General features: G+C 39.0%; 1 protein-coding gene across 6 annotated transcripts in view; it reads left to right on the top strand.

Annotated features, from left to right (window-relative positions):
* Positions 1–19253, top strand: part of nlgn1 (neuroligin 1) — a 406572-nt gene that overhangs the window by 372398 nt on the left and 14921 nt on the right. For all 6 annotated transcript variants that reach the window (XM_078945410.1, XM_078945409.1, XM_020701552.3 and 3 more), the window contains 6 exons: positions 5775–5987; positions 7183–7449; positions 7533–7894; positions 9998–10158; positions 16289–16445; positions 16906–16983. In XM_078945410.1, coding sequence (XP_078801536.1) covers positions 5775–5987; positions 7183–7449; positions 7533–7894; positions 9998–10158; positions 16289–16445; positions 16906–16983 — 1238 coding nt within the window. The remainder of the gene's footprint in view (positions 1–5774; positions 5988–7182; positions 7450–7532; positions 7895–9997; positions 10159–16288; positions 16446–16905; positions 16984–19253) is intronic.

Here is a 19253-nt window from a genome sequence, read left to right as displayed (position 1 = left end):
GCCCGGAAAGTTGTCAGTTCAGGCTGAGTCATATCAAAGACTCAATGCCTTTTTGCGGCAAAACGGTTCCAGAGTGTGGCTGTGTGTGACCACTAATGGGATTTGTTTTGTTTGTCCTCATGTTACAATGCCAATTTAGAATTTGTTTTTGAATTTCTAAGTAAGATATCCGCTATTTGATAACTCTCAAAGAACTTTTAGCAGATTTGTAAAATCTGAAATGTTTTCCAAACTTGAGGAGAAAATGCTTCTAAAAGTAGAAAGCATACTTTTTCAACCCAAGGACAGCATCAAGGACAGGGGACAGAATCACGCCGAGCTTTGTTTTATTACTTTGTGCTGTCCCCTGAAATAAACAGTGCTACGATAAAAACTTCAAAGGCACTGAAGCGACCAGCATTTTGAAACCGAAGCTGCATGCCGCTGCACTGAAGGAGTCTGGGTAAACATAGATGCCTGATCATACCTGACAGACTAACACTCTGTGTCTTCATCTGAGCTTCATGTTGCTTCTCCTTGTTCATGTCAGCCTTAGGTCAATGTTTTTTGGCTGCTGTTGGGTGATCTTCTTTGTGATTTTTTATTTTTTTCAGCAGTCATAGAATCACCATGAAGAAGATCCTCAACATCAAATATCTTTTTTAACCCTTGTGCTATCTTGTGGGGTCAAAATGACCCCACTTTTACATTGATGTGTTAGCCCTACTATGACAATGGTGGATAAAAGTGAAGAGAATTTCATGTAATCCATGGACACCAGTGAAGATCACATATCATTGAAGAAAAAAGGTTCAGCGCACTGTCTCGTGGGGTCCAGATGACCCCACTCCCAATGGTAAAGTGCCTTGGATAGCACAAGGGTTAAGAAGACCCTCTTTGTGTGTCCACTGAGAATGCAATGGGCTAAATGGTCAAATACCCAGCATGAAAGTGAATAAATTCACAAATTCAACTCCAGTATTCTTTAACTGGGAAATTATCAGGTCAGCAATTCATTTTCGACATAATCGATTGTGTGGATTAGCCCGAGTCAACACAACCAAGCTGTGTAAACAAAAATATGATAGTGTCATATTTCGCCCCTGCGCCCACTGCCGTCAGAAGATGAAACACGAGACCCTGACAGCCAATTTGCTGCCGACACACATTTGAAAGTGCCACAGTGCAAACATTAAGGAGCGAGCATACTCTGCTGTTTAAATAAAAGTTGAATGAGTGAGCGTCCTGTAGCTCTATATTCATTAGATCCAGTGAGAAGCACTGTGTGCATCATCAGCATTTTCCCCAGGCAGCGGCCCTCGACGGGCCGCCGCTGTCTGTGCGCTGTTGTGAGAGCAGAACAGAAATGGATGGAGCGCTGCTGAGCCTCTGCTAACATTTGAGGCAATGCTGCACTGTTTGTTTTAAGCAGACATCTGCAGAGAGACACAAGGGGAGGAGGGAGAGGAGTGCAGTTTAGGTGAGGCCATGGCTGTGATGTAAGCTCAAATGTTTTTCAATTTATTTTCATTTGTGAAAGAAAAAAATACTAGGTGTATCTGAAATACAAATTGTATTTGTTTTTTGCCAAATTTGTAAATGTCAGGAAAAGTAAGTTTAGATTATTGAATCAATCAATCTCAATTTATAGCATTTTTCATAAAGCATGCAATCCAAAAATGAATAACATAAAACAAGCAACATATTAGCATCTAATACCTCAGAGCTAACTTTAGTGGTAAGCCTTTCCTCGCGGCCCTTTTCTAATCAGTTCTTTATAAATAGAATTTTCTTAAAATGAATACTAGTTAAAACAGACATCATTTATACATTTTGTTTATCTCAAATACACCCTTCATAGTTGTATGTTTAGAGAATTTATTGCAGACCTTATTAATAGGGGTGTGTATTGGCATGAGTCTGGCGATACGATACGTATCCCGATACTTGCCCTGCGATACGATACGCATCCCGATATATTACCGAAACATTTTTTTTTTAAATATGACTTTGAAAAAGCTCTACCTGAATTTCAATGTCTTCCACTGTAATAAAATGGTCATTTTCAGTTTATTTAATGATCACATTGTTAAGCACTGCAACTGTATTTCATATATAAGTTGCATTTACCAAAATTCATAGTGCTTTTATTTTGTTAAGTTAAAATGTAGAAAGGGAACAGTCAACATTGTCTGATTTCCACAACAAAATATTTTTCAGTATAAGAAATAAAATGGAATGAATGTGCCTTAACCAATAAGTTTCTATAGGGGAAATAAAATGTTGTTTATTTTTTAACATTGCTTATTTTAGCTTCTCCAGTACTTTTAAACGGTTCAAGAGCCTGAAGCCTGAATGGTGCTTCAAAAATAAGGGGGGGGGGGGGGGGGGGGTACTGATTCTTTCCAGAAGCGATAAAGTGTGATGATGAGGCAGCAGGACAGAATGAAGGAAAGTTGCTTTAATGTGGCAAAGGTACTTTGTTTACATAATCAGTCTGCTCTGCTGCACCTTTGCAGCCACACTTCTCACACGCGAAAGTAAACTGGTAACGCTTATTCGCCACGATGTCGGCCTTTTTTTCAGAGCGTTGTACATATCCCCTGATCCATCAGGTTGCTAAACTACAATCTGTTGCTGGGAGGTTCTGCAGAACTTTAGTCCGCTTTGCCAAAAGCATTTTAGCCGTGCTAAGCGGATTAGCCCATTAGCCACTGCCGTGCTTCACTCGTATTCATCTGAGCCGCTAAAAAGCACATAGAAAACCATATAAATCTCAATTTTTGTGTTTTTTTTAAACATCTGAATCCGTTGATGTCAAAGCTCCTTCAAAGATTCATATTGTTCAGTTTGAAATGTAAATTGGCAAAACTTTTCAACATATTTTTACTATCCTAAAAAAATGTTACTTGAATAATTTTGTCTTTTTGAAAATTTCTATATTTTCTTGTAATGACCAGTAAGTTGGATGTGCCTCTTTCATTTTTTCTCTCTCTAGAAAGTAAGTATATGATGTGACAGTGGCTCAGGTGGTAGAGCGGGTCGTCCAATGATCGAAGGGTTGGCAGTTCGATCCCCGCTCCCACCAGCCAAAAATGTCGTTGTGTCCTTGGGCAAGACACTTCACCCTCCTTACCTCTGGTGTGTGAATGCGCATGAATGATCCCGGTGATGGTCAGAGGGGCCGTAGGCGCGAACTGGCAGCCACGCCTATGTCAGTCTGCCCCAGGGCAGCTGTGGCTACAACCATAGCTTACCATCACCAAGTATGAATGAGGAGATCTCTATTTTGATACTAAGCAGAGTTTTGACTCCAAAGCTTTAGCCGATGGTCATCAAGCAAGAGTCTCTGTGTGTCAATCCCATTGATAGTTTATGAGAAGAAGACCAAATGAGTGTGACGACACCCATAAATGGCTTTTTTTTTCTGTCTCCAACCAAGTAAAGTAGATTTACTTGCCAGTTTTTGTCGGAAGTCCACACCCCTTCCACTGAAAGCGGGCACGAGAGAATCAATCAAACATTATTAACGTTCAACAGGAGAGCATGGGCTTTTAATTAAGATTTAAACTTAAATTAAATTAAAATAGAAATAATAAAGTATGTTAAAAATGGAGCCAGTCGATACTTCCTGTCTGGAACACGACGGGGAGGGGTCACTCACTCCACTACTCATAAACAGTCAGCGGTCCAACCAGGCAGGGTCGAGTCAGTTTTGTGCTGGTAACTCTTTAGCAATCTGCAGTCTTACTGTTTTGTTCTCTACATGCTCATTAATCCAAGCGTTTCCCTCCATTTGCATATCCTCTTTTCCTGTCAGTCTCAGAATCCAACATTTGTGCCGGAGTGCATGCTTCACCGGGGGTGTTTTCCCTCCTAAGCTTTCCCCTGCTCCTCTTTCACATTCAATCTTTCTTGACACCCAGAGTCAAAAGGATAGATGGTGAAAAGGAGAAAACAGAAGGGAGATTATGGTACCCCGACCATGACTGTGGAAAATAGATGCTTTTAGAAAAGGGGAGCATAAAAAAAAATCTCATTTTTCTCCTCATCCAGCCCTCTCTCTGCTTGGACAGAGATAAAAGGGATAAAAGCTGGATTTCTGGATGAAGGTTCACCTTCATATTGTCGTCAGACGGCTCAAAGGTGGAGCTGCAGTCTCAACCCTCATGGAGGGTGTTTGTTTGACAGATCTTAGAGGCATTTGTGATCTTTTGTGTCCAGCAGAGAAGCAGTCATTTTGCCTGGACCAGAGAGCAAACACTTAAATGTGACTGCAGTGATGGGAAGAAATCCCAAAACTTCCAGATCATTTAACGTTTTGGACTCTCCTGTTTACAGCTGCTCCTGTTTGTGTCTCTTCTCCTCTATTCATTCTGTTATTTATTGATGGTCATTTCTGGTTTTAATTACCCAGCTAATAGCACCCTGGATGTGTCGCAGAATTGCTCTGGTCGGCCACAGTGTGTTTGAGATGATAAATGATTCCCGTTTCACAAAGTTACTTTGATTAATTTCTCAGTGTTGGGTTAGATTATCTTGGATCTAATATTTACCTTCCCCTGGTGGTTTGTTACAAGCTTTCCAAATTAGTTGATATAACTCATTCCCTTTTAAATGGAGATAAGCACAATTCAAAGAACCATGTTTTTATGGGAAGCAGTTACAGAAACAAAACTGGGTTTGGTTTCCAGTACCTTGTTGAATCTATGTCACCAAGAATTAAGGCAGTTCTGAAGAAAAAAGGGGGTCCAACCCAGTACTAAGGTGTACCTTATAAATTGAGTGTAGTTGTGCTGGCATGTGTTGTCTTGGAGTTAAGGACCTGTGTCTGATTCCTCCAGTTCTGAGACCTGCTTCTTACTTTCTTTATTTGCTTTTTATTTGGCTGCTATGGACGATTTCCAGTTTGTCATATATTTGTAGTTGCGGTGGTTAAAGAAATGGTGACTGACACGGGGTAAAAAGGATTTCATTTAAATGTAACTGCACAGTTACATTTGATGACAGCTTAGTAGAAATGTGAGGACAGGAGACTAGATATGAACACATCTAAACTGAAGAAAGTTTCTGGGCTTGTACAGGAAAATCCTCTTCAAAAGCAGAGCTCCCTCGAAGACACTTTAGGCTCCTTATGTTTTTTTGTGCTTTCATTCCTCAGTATGAGTGGATCGTCAAACTGCCTCCCGGCTGGGCTTCAAATGAAAAGTAGATCAGGGGTGATGGCCCTCTCGGTGGTGTTGTTAAGGGGAGGATGTCACGTAGGTTTGAGGCTTTTGGTCACCACTGAGGGACTGGATTATTACCTACATACATCTTACATCATTTTCTACAGGTTACCTTCAAATGCCATGAAATGCCAATCCCATAAGATTAAATAAATAAAATAAAATTTGCCTTTTAAAGAAATATTTTATTTCTGTTTTCTTTTTATAACGAAGCAGTGTTTCCATTAACTTATCTGCTTTCAGAATAGTTGGATTTCAGGACTGAATAGCATTCTATTTCCTTTCTTTTTCCAGCTGAAGGACAGTGTTTGGTAATTAAAAAACATATACAATTTATTACTTTTGCTTTTATTCTTTGTTGCACAAAGGTATCTTGTACTTTTTGGTTTAAAATCAACTTACTGAAGGTCTTTTTTTTCAGACATAAGTTATAGATGTTCTAAAGTTTTCTTTAGATGAATAATTGGATTCTCATGAAACCCTTTTTTCGTTTTATGATCCATTTATACAATAGTAGTAATAAGTTGATAAACCAAGCTCTTCTCCGCTGTTTGCTGTCCTACACAGGATTCCTGAGTACTGGTGACCAGGCTGCTAAAGGGAATTACGGTTTATTGGACCAGATCCAGGCCCTTCGTTGGACCAGTGAGAACATAGCGGCCTTCGGGGGCGACCCATTGCGGATCACCGTTTTCGGCTCTGGTGCTGGTGCTTCCTGTGTGAACCTGCTAACTCTGTCGCACTACTCTGAGGGCAACCGCTGGAGCAACTCCACCAAGGGTGAGTCCTGGTCAAAAAACCCAGAACCAATGGAGAATTCTGAACATCCATTTGGGTATGAAGAAGAGGCATGGGTTTGGTATATTTCATTAAAAACAGCCTTTTTTCCTATTTCAGTCTCTTGAAGAGTGTCAATGACTACATGGGTCATTTCAAAACGAGTTAGAATAATTTTGGGGACAGAACTGTTTGGTGTCCATCCATCCATCCATCCATCCATCCATCCATCCATCCATCCATCCATCCATCCATCCATCCATCCATCCATCCATCCATCCATCCATTTTCTTAACATGCTGTATACCTTTCAGGGGCACACCCTGGACAGACGGCTTGGTGTAAATGAGCAATTTATTTTGAAGCCCAAGAATATAAACAATTTAGTAATGCAAGAAAAAAAAGAATTGAAGTCAGTTAATATTGATAGACGTGTTTCATAAGGTAAAAAAAGCTAAAAGACTTGACATGATTTGAGGTTCCAAGAACACAGACATTTTTTTAAATATATTTTTTCTTAATAAAAGCAAGAGAGTAAACTTTCTTCTGTAAAGTATTGGCAAAGGTTAATATTACCTGAGAGCTTTGCAGGACAGACACTGATCAACCTTTGGTCAAGCTTCATTGGAGCATTCAAGGCGCTTGCTTTAAGGACAACCCATTGTGGGACAGGCACTGCTGGACATCTGTCTTCAGTCACATCATTTTGTTCACAAGCATTGGTTTAAAACAGAAGACTCCGGTTAACGACAGTCTGAATACAGACCAAGTGCAGGTTTGGACTCGATCCGGACCAAGACTCTCTCCTGACCAATGAATTCTTTGAGTCTTAATACAACCTTAAAATTAGAAAAAAGAAATGCTGAGATAATCTCTAAAAAAGGAAAGTTACAAAACTTTACAACTTTGTTCAAAATCTACATCCAACACTGATGTGTTGTCTGGAAATCCGTTGATACAGATTGGATATATTGTCTTGTTTATTTTTATGTTGTCAAAAAGCACTTTGCGATCAATACATCTGTATTTGTGAAACAATCTTTGTACATTGGACTTTAATAAAGGAATTGTTGCTGATGTGCGTTTGTTTTATCGTTTATCACTATGGCTCATTTTTAGATGTTTGCTACATGCAATTAAAAAAAGTCAAGTGAACACATTTGAAACAGATTGCATATCTTTTTGTTTTTGTCATCAGGTCTTTTCCAGCGAGCCATTGCTCAGAGTGGTACAGCACTCTCCAGCTGGGCTGTCAGTTTTCAGCCTGCCAAGTACGCCCGGATGCTGGCCCGGAAGGTGGGGTGTAACCTGGAGGACACTGTGGAGCTTGTGACGTGCCTGCAAAAAAAACCTTTTAAAGAGCTTGTGGATCAAGACATCCAGCCAGCCCGCTATCACATTGCATTCGGACCTGTTATAGATGGAGACGTAATACCTGATGACCCCCAAATACTGATGGAACAAGGTATCGTTTAATATTGAGCTAGCTATTTCAAAGTTTTTCTTTGGGGTCGGGATTTGTTTCCAATTTATCCGGTTTCTTTTCAGGTGAATTTCTCAACTATGATATAATGCTGGGGGTCAACCAGGGTGAAGGCCTTAAGTTCGTGGAGCTTATTGTCGACAATGACAACGGAGTTCAGGCCAACGACTTTGACTACGCCGTGTCCAGCTTTGTTGATGACCTCTACGGCTACCCAGAGGGCAAAGACATACTCAGAGAAACCATCAAGTTTATGTACACTGACTGGGCGGACAGGCACAACCCAGAGACCCGCCGGAAAACACTTCTGGCACTTTTCACCGATCATCAGTGGGTGGCACCAGCTGTTGCCACAGCCGACCTGCACTCCAGTTTTGGCTCTCCTACCTACTTTTATGCTTTCTACCATCACTGTCAAACAGAGCAGGTGAGCCCTTACAAATTTCAAGTGCTGTACCCAGCTGTGTGAAAGATACCAGTTTTTATGTATACGAAAAACAAAAAAGCCTTATATGGTTTTAACAGTGAGATCTAAGAAGTCTGTCTTTTTGTGAAAAAGATGACATTTCTTAGTTTGTGGCTGACTCAGTGACTTCAAGGTGTTTAGTGCATGTGTAGTAATCCCGCATCACCACCTTTCCACCGCCATGCTTGACAGTAAAGGAGGATTTTATCATAGCATTTCTTGTTTTTATTTATAGATGGTATTTTGTTTTATAGCCAGTTGAGCACTGTCTATTGAGAAACCAGTGGACTTTATGAAATAATTATCAAATAAATAACCACTGCTGATGCTCTTTGAAAGCCACTTTGCATTAAGTTTTACAAAAGACTGGTGACTGGTAAACTGCACCTAATTATGCATGTAGACCTTTGAGTAATTAGGATTATGCTAATTTTGCAGCAGACACATATATATATTCATACATACATACATAAATACATACACACATACATATATGCACATACTTTTGTATGCTTAAATATATGTGTGCATACATACAACAGACAAACAGACTATACACTGAAATGTAATTGTTAAAAGGTTTAATAAAATAATTCTTTCTGGATTTTTTAAAACATAAAATTCCCAAAATGCTAATTATCATACATTTTGCTACATGCTTTTATCAAACCTGTCAGGGCAGAACACAGGGTTGGACTCAGATGCAGAGTTTAAGAGTTTTTAATCTCTGAGAGAAGCTATAGCTATGGCACACGAATCAACCAAACAAACTGACACAGGACAAAGGGAGACTCGGGCTGTGTCCGAATTCCTACCCTAATCCCTAACTACTAAAACCCTATATAGTGCGGCACTATATAGGGGTTAGGGCGGTAATTCAGACACAGGGTCAGACTAAGATATGAGGAAGGGAAACACAGGTGGAAACAATCATGGAAGATTAAACAGTCACACCTGTAGGAAACTGACAAGGCCTAAAACGAGAGGAGAGTTAGTGTACTGAAATAAAACGGGAAGTGCAACACGAGACAACACAGGTGACAGACATACAGTAGACCAAAAGTGCACAACTCAGGACATAAGATAAGACTGAAGAGACATGACAGGACAGTGATTCTGTAAAAAGTCACATGCCTCCTATGTCTTTGTCTAATTTAGTGCAAAAATTGATTATTTGAATCAATTTAAATCAGGGGTATCAAACTCATTTTCACCAAGGGCCAAATCAGCATAGTGTCTGTCCTCAAAGGGCCAGATATAACTTATACATGTAACTAAATGTAATGAAAAATAAACGTAACTACTCCTTAATGGTAAATAACTCATTATTTATTCATGATAACTTTTTAAATTGAAAATTACAGTTGCATAGAAAACACATGTTTACTTGTTACTCTAGCATAAATCCTTTTAAGTTTTGTCCTCTTATTAAAACCCACGATCAGACTGTCCAAGTGAATAAAGAAAAATAACATAAAACTGAGCTAGAAAGAACATGTATTATAGTGTAACATTTTACAAAAAAAGGCTGCACACAGCCTTGCATCTAACTGATGGCAATTTCTCTGCATACACAAATAGGACCTGCAAACATTGAATAATAACAACTGCGGCCACACATAAATAACATGTAATAAACTAAAAAATATATATATTTTAGGATGTTAAAAACTTTTATGCTCTTTTGGGCCAAATAAACTGACATTGCGGGCCATATCTGGACCCCAGGCCTTGAGTTTGACACATATGATTTAAATTTTGCAGCATGTTTTTTTTGGTTTATTTTTTTCTGTCACCTGAAATTTTATGTTTTATATTTAGGTGGCATATAGTATATATTGTATATAGACATAGTAACTTTTTTTATTTTTTTTTACTAAATTAAATACTATGGCAGATACAGCAAACAAAAGAATATGATTCATTCTATGTCACAGGTTATCATCCAGTCTTTACCTTGTTTAGGTTTCTTAACTCAGTTTTTTTAAAGACCATAAAGGCCATTGCCTCTGTCAGTTTTACTCACCAATACTGATGTGATGTGATTCTTCTGCTTCTTTATAGGTACCGCCCTGGGCAGACGCAGCTCATGGAGATGAGATCCCGTATGTGTTTGGGCTGCCAATGATTGGACCCACAGAGTTGTTTCCATGTAACTTCTCCAAGAACGACGTGATGCTTAGCGCCGTGGTCATGACCTACTGGACCAACTTCGCCAAGACAGGGTACGAGTTACACATAGAGCTTACAAAGTACAGATAGGTCCCAAATTTGAAGATTTTATGAATAAAATTCATAAAGAATGAATCATTTAACAACAGACCTCTCCCTGGCAACAGAAAATAACACATGCTCTTCAAATTAGCGTAACTCTTCAACCGCTTACGAAATTGAAGACATTTCAAGGGATTCACTTTATAGTAGTAATGTGTTGCAAAATGCAAACTACTGTAAAATGTTTCACATCAATGCAAGGCTTTGAAAGTGTTTATTTGCTCTAACTATTCAAACATTTCAAAGAGCATTTACTCTGTCACTACAATAATTTTTGAATTAGATTACATTAATGAATAAGGGGTAAAATGTGTGAAAATTTGTTTGAGGTACCATTGGAAATAAAAACACTCAATACATTTTTAACAATCACATAATTTAACCATGGACTCTTGCTAGAGGATGTGATTGACACCAAGCCAGAAGGAAGTAGGGTTGTGCCGATGGACGATATCATCGTCCATCGTGATGGGTGACTGACATCCCGATGGAGAGACCACCATCGTGATGCCACGCCCCCGCCACGTTGCGCGTCGACACCATAAGCCGCGGTTACATGTACAAAATATCCTGATGGGATCAATGGTCGGATTAGAATCCAACCGTGTAGATGGGCCCAGAAAAATGTTTTCAGAATATAAAAACGTTCACTAAGGTCACAATTTCGGTCGGAATAAATCATTCGCACATGCGCAGTATTCCCACATGCGCAGTTTGAAAACCGGAAGGGGATACAACTTCCGCCGAGCGGCTTTTTTTCCAAACTTTATTGAATGTAACAATTCAATACAAAACGATAACAGCACCGAGCGGCTATATATATTGACATGTCAGCTCGGTAAAATACGAGATGATCTTCTAAACGTGCTTTTAATAATGTTACGGTTATTATCAAACACCTGTTCGCTCATCATTTGAATTTTAATCCGTGTGGAGTGGTCAGTGCTTTTTCTGAACGGAGCCAGGATTAGCAGTATGCTAACACGGGCTAACAACATTAGCTTTGGGTGGCGCTGCTTGCTGGCTGCACGTAAACATGTAAGAATAACATCAGCCTTTATTTAGTCGGGACACGACTGGAAACACAAATCCGCGTGATTGTTTGAATGTTTTCTAAGGACTGAGCGACATTTCTGCTTTGAAGCTCAAACCGCTGTGTGTGCTGACGATCCGAGCTGTGCTCAGACACACGTTTAGACCCGGTTCTGAGTTCGGTTGCTTGTACCCCTAGAGCTGCGGGACGGATCGCAGTCTTAAATCTCCCACACATACCGCTCATGTACCCCCCCCCCCCTTCCCATCAAACACAAAGCTTTAAGTCCGCGTGGACCGGTCCGCCGGTCCACTTCACTAATTAAGTGCGGGAGCGACTACACTTCTTTTCTATCTTGCTTGTTACTTTTTCTGTTAAAGTCACTTCCCTCAGTTTATACTGGATCATCGCGGATTAACCATTAGTTGGGAAATAAAATGAAAAAAGCAAAATAACGAATAGCAGTTATATAAGAACGAAAAATGTAAAAATACCCCCCCCCCCCACGATGTCATCGTCCATCCCGATGGTTGACAGCAAACATCGTCAACGGCCAAATTAGGGGACATCGCTCAACCCTAGAAGGAAGGTCAAAAATAATGGCCTGCTATTGTTTTTGTCAACATTTTTCAAGTGACTGATGTCTAAATTAACAAGCTAAAAACAAAAACAAAAGTTTTTTTTAAATTTGTATTATTCCAAATGGGTGACAGGTGGGGCATCCTGGTGGTTTCCTGAATATTCTAGTTTGTGAACATTTTTTTTTTTCACAATAGCAAAGAACATCAGAAAAGGTAAAGTTTTCTTGTTCTAAACTGACAGGAGTGGCACCCGGTGTGGTCTTCAGCCGCAAGAGCCCATCAAAGTCACTTCAGTCACCTTTCTTTCTCATTCTGACGCTCAGTTTCAGCTGGAGCAGATTGGCTTGACCATGTTCATCAGTTGTTGCCATGTGACTGGCTGATTAAAAATTTGCATTAACAAGCACCTGGACAGGTGTGCCTAATAGAGTGGCTAGTGGGTGTATATGTTGCATTTTTGGATGAAATCAAATCAAATGAAAATCGAATAAAAATCAAAAACAAATATAATCAAATCAAAATTTATTTGTATAGCACTTTTTTCAAAATGTGCTACTAAAAAGGCTTTGCATAAAAATATAATCAGATGTTAAAAACCAAGAACAAGACATTAACAAAAACAAGTCCTCCCCCCCCCCCCCCCCCCCCCACACACACACACATGCACTCACCATGGAAAAGCATACGATGATTGACTAAAACGATGCAATGTAGAAATCTGGCATTGTACTGAAGTGAGGATACGATATTTTGGGGACATGTCCACATCAGTCCACAGAATACGCCAACACAGGGCCCCCCAGATCTGAGCAAAAGAGCCAGCACTGGGAAGTCCCATTGCAGCGACCCCGTTCAGTGAGAAGGGTCAGTCACTGATGTGGAGGATGCCTCTGAGGAACACTGGGGTTATAAATAAAATGTAAAAGGAATAAAATAAATATAAGTTAAAACAGATAAATAAACCTTAATGGAAAGATAAAAATCAGTGAATGTAAATAAAGAAATGTATCAAGTAAGTAAAAAGAAAACATAAAATTGAGCGACTGTGGTGCCGTGGTAGGGTGGTCGACCTCTGATCAGAATAGTGCAGGTTCGATTTCTTTTTTTTTTTTTTTACTTGTCCTGTCCAACAGCTGGGCCTCTCTAATATCCCAGAGAGTGCTGTTAGAGAGGGGGGGGGGGTGATTATAGAGGGGGGTAAAACCATGAAGCAGCATAAAGCAACAAGTTTCTGGATGGTTATACTCATTACAGTGAGGTTCAGATGTGATACAAGTCTATAAGGGCGGGGCCTGTCCACACACACACTCAGATGTTATAACATACCTCTGGGCTCCAAAAAAATGTCAACATGTACACAATACAAATAATGTTCACACATGCATACTAATGCCTTTAAACAAACTAGTGTGAAATATTTCCTTCAGTTACGCCAACTATTTGTGCAAAGGTGAGCTAACACCTGTGCTCAAGTGAGTGTTTATGTTCTTCTAAAATCGATGATGGAATGTGAAAAGAAGGAGGGAGAGTGCCCTGCAAGTTCGATTTCTACATTGCCCGACAAAGCGTGTCGAGGTGTCCTTGGGCAAGACACTGAACCCCACCTTGCCTCCGGTGGAAGGTTTTGGGCCTTCTAGGAAGGTAGAAAAGCACTGTATAAGTATACACCATTTACCATAAAACAATTAAAATATGAATTAAATTCCTAAATTTAAACTAAAAGTCATATTAAAATGTTGGGTCTTGAGCCTTTCTTTGAATACACGAATAGTCTAATGATGTCAAAACGTTATCATGACATTTGAAAAAAGCTCACATTGACATCAGCTGCCAACAGTGTGTTTTTCCTCTCGAACACCATTTATTTATTATACAAAAAAATATAATTGGATAAATTTAGCACTAAAAATTCTTCCTAAACCAAAGAACACTTGATTTATTTATTTTGAGGAAACAGGAAATTAGTATTGCATTCTGAATTTACTTATGTGCAATGATTGTTTTGTGTTGTTTTGTTTTAATTTTTCTTCTTGTTTCTGTCGGACAGTTCTAGCTGTTTTAAGACTAAAATTTACCATTAGAAGACTATAAACCCACTGAAACCCACTGTTTCATTTTAGTTGTGTTTACACAAAGGGAAACTACAATGATAACTGCAGGAGTGGTGAAATATGCTGGTGGCTTTTATGGAGTGTACAGTGTAATTGATTTGCGTTGCAGTTCCCCTCCACGAAATCTTTAAATGCATTATTAATTAATGGTCACAGGCTGTAGAAGGACATTCTTGATGGGGGCAAAATTAAAATTCTTTCCTCTCCCTCTGTCTCATGTTGCCTGCAAGCATGTAGTCATGGCCATAATTGTTTTTCTGAGTTGTAATGGGAGGACATTTGCTTTTTCTTTGCCCTGCCCAGCGAGCCTAAGGGGAACAAAAAGCCACTAATGATCTACATATATAACCCCAAATTGTCGTGAAATGCTTGGTACCTGGGAGATTTATGCCAGCCATTTGAATTGTTAAGCTTGTTCCTGATGAGGTTTGGCTGGCTTTGCATGCCTCTCTCAGACAATGGGGTGCTCAGTGAGTCTGAATGGGCTTCCATAGCTCACACTGCTGGCTCTATTCTCCTTAGTCCAAGTGCAAGTGAGTATTCAAAATGGGGAACACAAGCTGCATGTGCAGTATAAAAGCAGGGATTTCAAACATTCTTGACTGAACCATTATGATGCTGCATGCTTGAAGCATATTTATGTACAAAGACACAATACTTCTTATTGTTGCAAGAATGCTACATGTGTTTGTGTATTCTAACAAGATGCCGTTTTTGAGCAATCCATAAAGACTGGCTAAATCTGACTCTTCTATGGCCCTTTCTTACGGTTTTCAACTGGAATAAACCATTTTACAATTGACTTAAAGAAAAAAAAAGAAAAAAATGATGTAATATTTTTATAAACAGGTGTTAGTGAGAGGATGCTGTTGCACAAATGTTTTAGCTCAATATCTTAAAGTCCCACTCCAACTTTATTTTTATCTATTCTAAAAGCGTTCCTAGTGGTCTTTAAATTATGATAATGCACTTTTTAGTCCCCCCCAAAATAAACTAAAAATTAAAAAAAACTGTGTGATTTTTTTTTGGGGCTTATTTTCTGCAGAGCTGCAGGTATTCATCAGCTTACAGCCCCTCACAACACCAACCTAACATTAATGGTGCAACAATAACTTAAATTATATTATATAGGTCCTCCATAATGAGAAAAAAAAATCACAAATAATTTTAAACACAAATAATCAGATAAAAATAAGGTTAAACTAAAGCACTCCTGTTTGCCGAGAGTGGTTGGCCCTGAAACAATGACTCAGATCGACTCAGATCAATCAATGTTTACTGATGAGGTCTGGCCCTAACATTGCTACAACCGTTCTACACACAAAAAATGGCGTTTTAATTGACTAATTTTGTTGAAGTCAGAAGTAAGCCATTTTCTGTGGGTGGCGTCACACTCACTCTGTCCAGTACAGTATATATAATCAATGGGTTGGACACATACAGTATATACTTTTATATGATAACCACCTCCTAATGCGTTGGAAAAACTCTTATATTAAATAAAAAATCCTTGGAAAAGCTGCAAATTGTTTGAACTTTTGAGGGTTGTAGTTCCTTTGAAGGTTGTGAAAATAACACCCGACGATCTGTGCCAAATAACTACAACGGCTTATCAGATGTCCAAATTGAAGGTGCACTACATAGCTTCAAATGGAAACCCACTCCAATAACAAACGTGTTTTTAAAAAGTTGTTGTGGCCTTTTTGTCTTACGATGGAGTACATACATAAAGAAAATTGAGCTCAAAATTGCATTTCTGAGTATTTCTTTACTCAAATAGTAGCGAATCAGGAGTAAACAAAAAAAATCATGTTTGAAAAAGCCTGTAGCGATGACATAGGTGCTACAAGCGGAAGGCCACAAGCTCCCTGCTCCGCTCCACTTCGATGCATCCACTTGCAGACAAATAGATCCAAGTACGTCTTTGTTTTCCTCGTCTGAGCTGGAATCTGGCTAAAAACTTTATGGCTGGATAGCTCCAATATTGCTCATTGTTTTTGTTGCACTGGTAATGTTAAGTTGGGGTTGTACATTGCTTAAGTTGGCTTAAGTTGGGGCTGTAAGGTAGTGGGAGAAAGTGTAAACAGATGGATAATGGGCGGTCAGGACAGGCTTACTCTGTGTTAACAGTCCTGCCCACAACTAAGAGACAAAATTCCAATAAACTACTGCTGCTCTGCAGAAACTATGTCCTAGAAAACAACTTTTAAATGTTACTTACAGGAACAAGATTTGTAGGCTGTCAAAAAGAAGAGTATTGTCCCTCAAGGCTTTTAAACAGACTATTGTTGAATTAATCTGGTATACTTACAGACTGACAACTTATGCCTTTATCTGTGTAATATTTTTCTCACAGGGACCCAAACCAGCCTGTTCCCCAGGACACCAAATTCATCCACACAAAGCCAAACCGTTTTGAAGAAGTGGCATGGACTCGCTACAACCAGAAAGATCAGCTGTACCTGCACATTGGCCTGAAGCCACGGGTCAAAGAGCACTATCGGGCCAACAAAGTATGTCAACACTCGCTTCAGAGTTCTGCTTAAGTTTAGTGCTTTTACATTCAGACCAGATGATGTCTTTGCCATGCTAACAATAGACTTAGAAATGAATCAGCTCACTTATTTTTTGTGCCAGTACATACTGATAACATGGACTACAAAGTTAATAAGTCCTGATGAGTTTTAGACAATAAAGAAACATCAGGGCTTAAATATACAAATCACTTTAAGTGTTTTAAGAATGGTGGGTAAAACTGAGACTTTGATGAGGTTTTACATTTGTTTTGGTCTTTTTAATTGATCTTTTTACAATGCTAATCACTGTGAATAATATGAGTTTTGATAAGACTGAACTAAAGAAGAAAACCTGAAGATATCAGAGCTGTTGCAACCAGTCCAGAGGGAACAGCAATCACAGTTCTCTTTTCACTTTACAAGTTTAATCATTTTATCCTTTCCTGCTGCTTTGTAGGTCAACTTGTGGCTGGAGTTGGTTCCTCATCTTCACAGCCTCAACGAGGTGACCCAGCTCATTCCCACCACCACCAAGGTTAGTGCCAATTCCCTTAAATGTCTGGGAATGCTGCACTTCTTTATGATATTCTGTTAATTGAGATGGCCTCTGTAGTCAGAAGTCTGTAGTAACCAATTCATAATTGTAGCTTTTCATACAGGCACCCGCCTCAGCTGATAAATAGTGTTACATTAAGAACTAATAGGAAAAGTAGGACAGAAGCATAGCACCCTAATAACGTACCTTTGACCAACACACATAAAAAGACACTGTGCATAATATGTCTTAAAAGAAGATAAGATAAAATATATATATAAAAAAAACGCCCCTCTCACCCTCCGCGGGTGGTTTCTCCTCCAAGCTCGGGTCCTCTATCAGAGGCCTGGGAGCTTGATGGTCCAGCGCAGTATCTTAGCTGTTCCTAGCACTGCGCTTTTCTGGACTGAGAGGTCTGAGGTCTTTCCAGGTATCTGTTGTAGCCACTCACACATATATATTTCTTTTCTAATTTTATATATATATATATATACATAAATTAGTAAAATTCTTTGGGCTTCCAGGAGACAATAGGAAATGAGAGCTGGTCCTGGAGATCGACATTCACATCAAACTTAGGCAGATAAGTAGTTTTCATTGAAAATGCATTGATTTTTTTCCTAGGCAACTGTCATACTAGGCCATCAAGAGAGTTCACAAACATTATTCAAAATCTGCCATTTCCCCCTAAAATATTCACCTAATACACTATTTGAAAAATATCGTAGAAAAACAGCCACTTTCCTGAGAAAAAAATACTTTAAAAGTGCTACAGCAATCTTAAAGTATCCCCTATGACCTTTTCAATGAATTTGAAACAAAAAAAAAATAATAATACGTTTGACTCTGTGGGTGTTAAACTGAGTGTAAAGAAATAGAGCCTGACATTGCACAGAGCTGTGCAGTCACTCTGCATCAGATCCTGGACCCTGATTAAGGAAAGTTGACATTACACTGTCAAATTGTTTGTTGACTCAGAACTCATGGCATGATATTGTGAGGTATTTTAAAGTCTTTATAAAATATGGAAAGGCATAATTTAACTAGAACTAATCAGTTCGATTCAATTTAATTCAATTCAACTTTATTTTTATAGCCCAATATTTACAGTACTAGTCGTCTCAATTGGCTTCAAACCAGTAGTGGTGTAATAAACATGAATCATAAAGAACAAAAAGTCATAGAATTCAATAGCTGATTGCTAAACTAAACTAAACAAACTAAACTAAACTGCCTTTAGTTCTCAGTAATCAGTTCTTGGACCTTCGTTTTCTTAAGTGCTGGGGCTTTGCCCTTGCTGGGTTTCTTGGGAGGCATGTTGTCTAAAAATGTGTTAATTTGTTAAGTGACATGATTATAATGTGTGTTCACAATCTGGGATGTGAATGACCAGCAGTGCAGAATGGCCCAGCTGGTGGCCGGTGGAGCGTCATGTGGACAGCTACCGTCTGGAGACATTTACAGATCGTCCAATCAGAGCTGCTGATGTTCAGCGATCTGACAACAGCTCATGAAATGGTGCTTTTAAATGTAGCCTTCAGAAGCAATTCATATGCAATTCAATTCATATGCATCCACACATATCTTTATGTGTGGATGCATATGATATTTATACGATGTATAAAACTTGACAATGCAACAAAAGGTTGCACATATTTTTTGTAATATGTTGTTTGTCTCAACCTGGCAACATAACATGCTCATTTGCCATAGATGAATGTGCAGTAAGCATGCTTCTGGTAGAATACACACAAAAAGAAGAGATCAATTTACCACACGCAGTGAGATTTATCAAATGCGAAGCAACATTCCAGCTGCTTCAGATTGACAAAATTTTTACATCTATGACGCGGGTGTAAACTCTTAAAACTTTGCAGACTAATGAATGCAGTAATTCATTTAGGAAGGGGTATGTGACCACATCTTTTTTCAGTGATGACATAAATACTTGCCAAAGGGAAAGATTACTGGGACATAGATTAATGGATCTTAAGCCTTCCGATATTTTGGCCTAAGGCTTAGTTAAGAGCCAAAATGGAATCCACCCAGTTCAAACTTTTTTATCTTTTTTTCCATTTTACCGTTTAACATGGGATCGTTTTTTTGCGCATGGTTTGCTCCTCCTCTCCACATCTCTTGTCCTCTTTTGGAAAGTTTGGGGGGATGATATCAAGTGTGAACACATTTTTTACACGTCTAAACCTTTAGTAAAGGTTGAAATGGTTCATTCTTAACCCTTGTGCTATCTTAGATGACCCCACCCTTACTTT

The sequence above is a fragment of the Oryzias latipes genome, chromosome 4 (genome assembly GCF_053564925.1).
Source record: "Oryzias latipes strain Hd-rR chromosome 4, Olatipes_Hd-rR_3.1".
NCBI classification, from domain to species: domain Eukaryota; kingdom Metazoa; phylum Chordata; class Actinopteri; order Beloniformes; family Adrianichthyidae; genus Oryzias; species Oryzias latipes.
Note: the sequence above shows the minus strand (reverse complement) of the source record. Positions and strands in the feature narration are given on the sequence as shown.